The following is a 9,411-nucleotide window of genomic DNA, read 5'->3' as shown; positions in this document are numbered from 1 at the left end:
TAGCAAGTGCATCCATTCCATTCCTGTTCATATTTATCTTGTTAAGTTTTCTTTTCAAGTCTTACATCTCAAACATAAAATAAGAAGAGCTTTGAATTATACAGCACAGGCTCAGCATTTATAAAGAGTGTGTACCACACTTGCATTTATGTTAAGCAATGTAAGGTTATCCCCTACAAACGAAACAAAACTCCATTTGTTTTCTGTTGATCAACTCTGTGCACAGGGACATGGTTTGTCTGACTGACAGTGGGTTGCAAAGAGTAGATTCCAGAACCATGTATCCCCAAATGCTGACTCTCCTGCTTATGCCCTGTGCTCTCAGGCAAGTTCCTTGACCTTCAGTGCTCCAGTCTCCTAATCTGTAAAATGGGTTAGTGATAGTTGAGAGCCCAAGGACCATCAATTGAATGAAGCAAAACAAAGCACAGACATTCAGAGAAGAGAAGCAGGCTGTGGTGGACAGTAATTGACTGATACTTATCATAACTGAATTCATCACGTGTTCTGCAGAGGGATCAGAGGAGACTTAGAGACTCACTCTGGCCATTGGGGGAGTAATAAGAGGCTGTCTTCTGAGCATCACCAAAGTCATAGACCACAGGTAATGCTGGGCCATTATCAGTCCAACACTTCCCTGCTCCGTATTTCACCGGGTATCTCTACAAGGAACAAAAGAAGTCACTGCATAGGGAATACAGCATTGGCAATCCCAGGACCCTGCCCTGCTCAGAGAAGCACAGCCTTTGTGCAGTAACTGAGATGGTTGCCAAACAGTCAGATAAGAAAGAATCCTTTCCTTTGTCTGTGTCTTTTACACCCTAGATTCCTTCCTCTACCTTTCTCTTCCTTCCCCTGTCCTCCTTCTCCTCCCTTTCCATCCCCTCTCCTCCTCTCCTCCATTGCATTGCATTGCATTGCATTGCATTCCATTCCATTCCATTCTCTCCCTCTCCCTACTTCTCTCCTCTCTTCTCTTTTCTGCGTACATGAATTCCTTGTCTTCTTTAGCTCATTACACTTAGAATTAGGGAAACATGGAATGCAACCCACCTACTTTTCTCTCCACACCCATGAAAAGCAACCTTAGCCAGAAGTCTCATGTACCTGGTACAGGCCAAACAGATTATGGCCCATGTGATTCAGGAAGCCAGTGAAGGTGCGGTATCTCAGCAGGGAACTCTTCCTCCAATTTTTCAGGGGGCTATTGTTGGGCACATGCCAGATCCCCAGGTTCTCAGCCTGGATGTCAAAGTAGCCAGGGTTCTAGAAAGAAACCAACACTGAGCCTGACCAGACCAGGAGATTTCACTAAGGAAAAGACCCACATGCACAGTCCTCAGCACAGCCGATGTCTCTGGGCTCCAGGTGGACAGATGACCAGCCATGCTCAGATGCCCCCATTCCCAGTGATAATGCCCCATCACCACCTACATACCTAAAAGCCTACTCAGGAGGATGTTGAGATTCAAGATAAGTATGTTTCCCTTCTTCATCCCTATGTTGAAGGGCAACCTTGCCCCCTCTCCCTGCATGCCTGAGCTACACTCACATCCTCACTTTCCCAAGTGGCTACAGAGTGTACCAACCTTGTAGTCATCACTTGTGGCGCCCTCTGCAGACCCAAAGGTGTTGTAGTTGGCCCAGTTGCCATCGCCCTCTGGGCTGTCTATTCTGTTTCCTTGCTGACTGGACCAGCGATCGCCCACTGTGCACTTCCCATGCAAGTTGTTCTCATGCACACTAGCCACCAGGGTCCAGCCACCACCTGCAGTGGTCATGTCACAGAAGGTCTGGTAGATGACACCATTCTCAGTGCGGAGGAAATAGAGGCCGTCTGTAGAGAGAACCAGTTCAGAGTCCTCCTGTGTGCAGCTCATTGTCTATCTCTGCTCCAGCAGAGAATGGCTCTAGGAACTACAAACAGTATTAATGCCTCATACCCTGAGTATCCTATATCAGGTGTCCCTGGGGATCTGCCTGAATTCAGAAAGCCAGGCATCTGTGACTGAGGCAGAGCACAGAATTACTCAAACTGACAGTGATGTTTTTGTTCTAAAGTTAAACACAGTATTATCAAAGGACATAGCAGCTCCACTTGGAATTATCCAATGAACTGGGAACAGGGACTCACATATGTACATTCATGTTCGTTACACATCTTGTCACAAGCCAAGTATTTCTCTACACAAAAAGGAACAAGCATTATGGTGTGCTGTCTAGTATGCAGAATGTATATTGTGTATATTCCTATATGTCCAATAGATCAAAAAGGATGAAGTGGGCTGGAGAAATGACTCCATTTTTAAGAGCAAGTACTGCTCTAGAAGAGGTCTTTAGTTAGGTTTCCAGCACTAACACTTGGCAGTGTACAAGTGTCTGCCACTCCAGCTCCTGAGGGCTAGGTGGCCTCTTCTAGACTCTGCACATATCTGCACATACATGTACACATTCCCACACACAGACATGTACATCCATTCACAATTATAATAATATATTGTAACAGGAAAAGAAAGAAGATTCAAAGACAGATATTGGGATTCAAGCTTCAAGCAGAAGATCAGAAAAGCAAAGCAAAAAACAACTAGCTTTTACCTCTACCTCAGTTCAGTTTGAAGGGATGATTCTCAAGCTACTCCCAACTTCACTGCTCCCCAGTTTCACTCAGACTGCTATGCTCTCCCCAAGTGGCTAGAGACTTCTGAGACTGAATGGCAGTTCCAAGAACCTGCTCCTGTCTACATACCTTCCTAAGCTGGGATTAATGGCTTGTGATCCTAGGTGCTGAAATAATCTTTGTGTGAGCTGTTTATCTTTAGGACTGGATCAATTTTGTGAGTCAGTGTGACCTTGAACTAACAGAGATCAGTCTACATATTAATCCCGAGTTCTGAGATTAAATGTGTGTGCCTGACTTCTATGGCTTGTGGCTGACTTTGCTATCTGAATCCTCAGGCAAACTTTAGTAAATCATAAAAATATATTGCCACAATAAATGTTTTAAAAATAAATTTACTGTTCTACATCACATAAAGCCTTGAAGCATGCTAATGAAATAAGACAGATTACTCATATGAGGTAACAAGAATTGACAGATTCATAGAAGTAGGAAACAGGACAGCAACTCACAGGGAATACAGGAAGTTTTTATTTTGTGGCTATAGAATTTTCATTTAAGGAATGAAAATTTTCTGGAGATGGATAGTGGTGATCTATACCATCGTGAAAGCCATTATTGACTCTGGAAACTCTTCAAATTGATTAAGTGCAATTTTTTGTCTGCCATATACATTCTATCACATTTTCTTTTTTTTCTTTATTTAAATTTAAATTAGAAACACGCTTGTTTTACATGTCAATCCCAGTTCCCTCTTCCTTCCCTCCTCCCCAACCCCCCACCAATTCTGCATCCCAATATCATTTTTTCTTTTGCCTTTTTTTAGTCAGAGTTTTTCTGTCCTAGCTGTCCTGTAACTCTCTCTGTAGTCCAGGCTGGTTTGAACTCACAGAGATCTGGCTGTCTCTGCCTCAACAATGCTGAAATTAAAGCATGTACCACCACTACCTGGCTTTATCACATTTTTATATAAAAAAGAGAACCTGTTCCAGAGGACAAAATCCTGATTTCCTAACTGGGTTATTTGTTTGCAGAGTGTCCCCAGGATGGCTCAGAGCTTGGGTTTTGAGGTGTTAGGATTACAATGTTGAGGAGTTAGGGTTACAGTGTTGAGGTGTTAGGATTACAATGTTGAGGAGTTAGGGTTACAGTGTTGAGGAGTTAGGGTTACAGTGTTGAGGAGTTAGGGTTACAGTTTGCTCTTTAAATTCTTTACCACTTACCTGGTGCCCTGCTCATCTCCTGCTTGATTTCCTTGCAGCTTTTGAACAGAGAGGAAGACACAGGATTGGCCTGCCTGTTGGTATCCAGGTTCTTTTGAGCTAGAGAAGATGCAGAGTTTCATTCCCATGGTTCACCCAGCCTCCCCTTGTCATCCATCCTAACTCATCCCTTGACTCCCCAAAGCCTCCCTCTTAGAATCAACAAGATTTCCAATTAGAAAGAGAGACAAGTTATTTGAAGGTGGAGAACTTTGTGTTCAAAGTCCTGAAAAAGATGAATGAAGAGAAGTAAAATTTTGCAGGAAGAAGAAATGCAGGGACTTTCCATTTTCCTTAAAGACACTAAAATAGCAGGGAAGAGGAAGTGCTCATTTTAAAATAATGTTGAGTTCCTTAGAGAGAAGAATTGAAGACAACATTGTCTGAGTACAAATCAGACCATTCACTTGGCATTGATGCTCCAAGCCCAAGGTCCTAAGCATAATGAGGTGACTAGGATGGTACACAATTCTTAAAGAAGTTCCCTTAGAGCTACACACAGGTACAGAATCTGGGCCAGGGCAAACCTCAACAATCTCACTGCCACTGATCAATTCCTTCAAGAGTTTATCAGCATCCAGCCTACATCTCAATGGCATCATCTCTGGGGGATGGACTAGGTAGTATTTACACGTCCAGGAAAAATATACATAAATACATACATATATACCCACAATTAACACAAAGACCCTTTAATTTTGTGTTGAGTTAGAGATATAATTGGAAAAGGTTGGAAAGAGGAAAAGAAATGGGAAAATAATGCAATTGTATTTAATTAAAAATTATTATTATTATTTGAAAAGACATTATTGGCCAAGCTGTGGTGACTGACTTCTTCAATCCCAACACTCAGGAGCCATAGGTATGCAGAACTCTGAGTTTGAGGTCAGCCTGGTCTACAATCCAGTTCCAGAGCTGTCAAGGCTACATAGAGAAACCCTGTCATGAGAAGCAACAAACAAACAAAAAGAATGACAACAACAATAGCATGGTCTCTGGCCATCAGAGACCCAGGTCCTGGAAGTAACCCAGTCTAGTTCTGACTGTCTTTAAAGGTAGAGACGATCTAAGGAAGCTTGGTCCTGTAGCAAGACTCACCTGCAGTGCAGCCTGTGGTGGCCACGATAAGAAACAGCAGGAAGCTGAGTTTGCTCATGGTCATCTAGAGAAGAAAGATTGAAGGTGAGTCTCTATCCAGACCATCTTTTTCTCTCATGCCAGTTCAGCTCCTATCCAGTCCTACTGAAAGTCTCCTTCCTTCCCTCTAATCTCCTCACACCTCTGGGCCCTAAAGCAGACCTGAGCCAGAGTCCACTTTCCTTGTTCCATTGACAGCAACTGCCTTCCCCTCCATACCTGACCAGAAACTCAGAGTTGCCAGCTGAGTGGAGATGAACCTCTCTCTCTGCAGAGACTCTAGTGCAGAGACTCTAGTGTGGTCCTGGTGAGGCTCTTGTCCTTTTATGTGAGGAGCCTGGTGGGAATAGCCCAGACTTTGCCAGGCTTCCCCTTTCCTGGCAGGATGCCACTGGAGGGGCCATAGTCTGTATGGCTACTCTTCCTTGTTTCTATTTTGTACCCTTTGCAGACCCTGCTTTATCAAGGTTAGGGGCAACACTATATCCTACCTTGACTGATACTAATTTTCCCACTAAACTAAACTCTATCATAATCCCTTACTATATTTGTTAAAAGCCCTCAATCATCAAAATTCTATTATATAAACTAATGCTAATATTATATAAACTCATTACTTCTAATAAACAGTACAAGTTAAGAAGAAATCATCTTAATAATAATCCATAGGTTAAAATGCCCTGTAGAACCCGATATTTCCATGAGATAATCAGATTACATTAAAGGAGGTGGAATCCCCTCACACCAGTTGACACCATACCAGAGATAAATGACAGCAGTGAACCTGTGAAGTCAGCAGTGGCCAGAGACATTCTGGAGCTGAAGCCCTCTGGGCCTTGACTATCCAAGATTCACCCATCAGAGCCTTGCTTTGCAGTGAGCTGAACTCCTGAATCTCAGATGCCACCTGCTGCTCCTCTGACATGGCCCCCACTAGATGCATCTGTTTCTTTTTCTTTACACTTCTCTCCACAATACATCCCAATGCAGCCTCCACCCCTCCACTCCTCCCAGCCCCTTCTCCCCAGCCCCTCTCCCCAGATAGTCTTCCTCCATTCCCTTCCTGTTATGCTGGGTTAGGTTGACATCCCTGGGAGGCTGCTCTTTTCTTTTTTGACAGCTTTGATGTCATTATAAATCTCTTCCTTACTGGTACATAAGTCATAGAATAGCCTACATCTTTTTAGACCTAAGACTCTAAGAAACTCTAGGCTATTTGGAGGATATCGCCTTCCTAACCACCAGAGTGTAGCTCATATTGCCTGTTACATCTGCTCTTCATGTGGCCTGATCCTAACCCCACAGTCCTCGACACCTGTGTTCAGGTCTGGGTGTATTCAGTGGTGACTAGTTGAAATGCCACCTCAAAGTAGCTTTAAAACCATAGGGCCTGCATGGTTCTGCAGTGTACACATTATGGCTGCTAGCTTGGTGTTCTTGTGGACTCCCAGCAGTGGGAGTAGGGGGTGTCTCTGAATTTTTTGCCCATTCTTGGTACTATCTTGTTCCTACTGAGTCTCCTTGTCCAGACTGGATATGAGGGCTCCTTCCTTGTCTTATTTGGTCCTGTTGGCTGTCATCTCTGGAGACCTGCTCTTTTCTGTAGAGGAAATGGAGGGGGAGTTAATTTTTGGGGAGAGGAAGAGATGGGGGAATTTGGGAGTGGTGGAGGTAGAGAAAGCTGTGGTCAGGATGTATTATATGAGAAAATAAAAATGTAAACTATCAGGACTGCAGAGATGGCTCAGCAGTTGAGAGTGCATGTCACTCCTCCAGAGGGCCTGAGTTCAAGTCCCAGCATCCCTGTCAGGTGCCTCCAATACCAGTGACCTCCATGCATACTTTCACCCATGTCCACACACACACACACACACACACACACACACACACACACACACACACACACACACACACACACAGAGAATTAAAAATGAAATAAAAAGTAAGTATATCACTCCATGATGTAAGAACTCTAGAAAGAGAAGCCTGCAGGTTTAGCTGACACAGCAGTTTCTTTATGTATCCAAGGCTGTAGGTTCTTTCTGTCTCCATCTTGCTTCACCTATGGCTGAGCTCACAGTAGCTACTGCTGTTCCGTGCATTACCACAAAACAAGGGAGAATGGGTCTCCATTCCTGCAGTTCTTTTTCAGGAGGGAGGAAGCATTTCCTAGGACCCTCTTCATGACTGTCCTCGTTGGCCACAGATGGGTCCTGTAGTGCAACAGAGCTTCTTTGGGGACTGGAAGATTAAGTGGCCTGAACACTGTCAGCTTCTTTCCTCCAGTTCTGGGGACCAGGAATCCAAGACAAATGCAACAGCAGACTCTCCTTCCAAGGCCTCTCTGCTGACGTGCAGACAGCTACCTTCTCACTGGCTTCCTCTCCATAGTCTGTGTGCATGTGTTCATGATACCCTTTGGGCTCAGATTTCTTCATCTTGGAAATAGTCCAGCTCTATTGAATTAAGGACTGTCCTAATTATCCAATTCTCACTTAATCACTGTATTAGAAACTCTATTTCTAAACATAAGCACCATCTGAGGCACTGGACAAGGACTTTGACATGAAATTACTACAACTGACTCCAAATACTTGCTATTCTTGAAACAACTACTGGCCAGGGAGTGAAACACCTGCCTTGGGACAATGACCTGGCCATGGGCTGGACACTGGTGACTTATACAGCAAGAATTTGGCCCCCATTTTGAGAATTGTAACTTACTTGTTTCCAGTATTGGCTGACCACAGTATCTTTCCAAACTTTTAGAACATTGACAGCACAATTGTGACTCTGTAGGTACAGCCCAGTTTCTGGGGCAGTGGCATGGCTGCTCAGACCTAAGCCCGGCAAGATTTTTTTCCCATACGTAGTGGCTCTGCAATTTCAACTAAAGTTAGCTTTTACTCAATCTCTCTCATTCCATCTATAAATACAACTCAAGACTCAAAGGACGGGTGAAAACCTCATAGCTCAGAGAGGTTGAGTAGTCCCTAGCTAACCGTCTCTCATCGCTGGTGTCTGTCCATCCTTTTTGCTCTGCCAAAAAAGAAAAAGCTAAGTCACTCAAAAACCCTTCATACTACTTCCTGTGCATGTCTTTATCTCTTCCAGATGCCTTCTGATGCTCTATGATTACTTTCTGTCAATTAGTTGCTAACTCAGCCTTCTGACACAAGATTAATTTTATTTAATTAATGCAAATGCAAACTCAAGGTTTACAGTGGAATTGAATATCTCCTAACACCACACTGCTGCCAAAAAGGATTCTTATAAAACACAAGCCCTAGATAAGAATTATGGCCCATATCCTTAATGCTGGAACTTGGGAGGTAGAGACACAGGATAAAGTAATCAATGTCATCTTTGTCTACATGGTGAGCTGAATAGCAGCCTGAGCTACAGGAGAGAGACCCTGTTTGAAAAAACAGAACCAAATCAGTATACATACAGACACAGATACAGACAGACAGACTGACACACACACACACACACATACACACACACAGACACAGATACAGACACAGACACACATACGTGCACATCGCTGCCAGCACCACCATGATGGTCTTGTGATCCCATTAAAGATATTGTTGTCACCCTGTATCAGCTGGGGTTGAAAGCCCATGTCCTAGTGATTGTGTCAGTAACCTCTCTCTTTGACTTAGTGATTTAAAACATGAATCATTTCTTTTGTCTATGAGGCTACAATTCGAGTAACACTTAGAGGGCATTACTGGCTTCTGCTGTGTTTGACATCTGATGGGTCATTCCCATGCTTTCCCTTACTTTTTCTGTCAGGATTGGATCATAGGGCTGAATTCTGACACAATTGAAAGCAACGCAAATCAATCTCTGGTGGTCAGTGGGCTGTATGACTGCATGGTGGCCGCTCTCTCCAGTCTTTCCCTTGCTCTCTTTGGAACTCATGTGTCTTTTAGATCAGCTTCCTTATGCAGCAGAATAGAATCAGAGATGTTAGTAGTGAGTCTGTAGAACCCGTGAGTGTGTTACATCTACTGTGGTAATGATGATCTGGGTAGTGGTGGTGAGAGGAAGGTCAGGGGACAGAATTTACCCCAACTGACCTTTCTACTTGTGCTACAGACTGAACTGGCAAAGTTTGAGTTTCTTTTGTGTGTAATGATGAAGTAAAAACATGATGACAAGAGAATGAAAAAACTAGAGCCTTGGTTTTCATTCCCAACCTTGGAAAAATGTGTGTGTGTGTGTGCGTGCAATATGCTTGCTTAAAGGTGGTCTTCATCACACCTTGTATCAAGACAGAGTTGCTCTGTGTATCCTTGGCTGTCCAGGTACTTGCTTTGTAGAACGGGCTGGCCTTGAATTTAGAGGTACACCTGCTCTGCTTCCCAAGTCCTGGGATTAAAGGTG

At 43.7% G+C, this 9,411-nt stretch overlaps 1 protein-coding gene across 1 annotated transcript; it reads right to left on the bottom strand.

Moving 5' to 3' along the window:
- Positions 1-518: 518 nt before the first annotated feature.
- LOC121137106 (intelectin-1a-like) lies at positions 519-3,951 on the bottom strand. Its single transcript, XM_040738977.1, has 4 exons — positions 3,841-3,951; positions 1,590-1,837; positions 1,108-1,266; positions 519-662 (listed from the first exon to the last, which is right to left on the bottom strand). The coding sequence occupies exons 1-4, from the start codon at positions 3,854-3,856 to the stop codon at positions 519-521; spliced, it is 567 nt and encodes a 188-aa protein (XP_040594911.1). The 5' UTR covers positions 3,857-3,951.
- Between the last annotated feature and the right edge of the window lie 5,460 nt (positions 3,952-9,411).

Source organism: Mesocricetus auratus, unplaced genomic scaffold (assembly GCF_017639785.1).
Source record: "Mesocricetus auratus isolate SY011 unplaced genomic scaffold, BCM_Maur_2.0 Super-Scaffold_100676, whole genome shotgun sequence".
NCBI lineage: Eukaryota > Metazoa > Chordata > Mammalia > Rodentia > Cricetidae > Mesocricetus > Mesocricetus auratus.
This window is presented reverse-complemented; position numbering and strand designations above follow the sequence as displayed.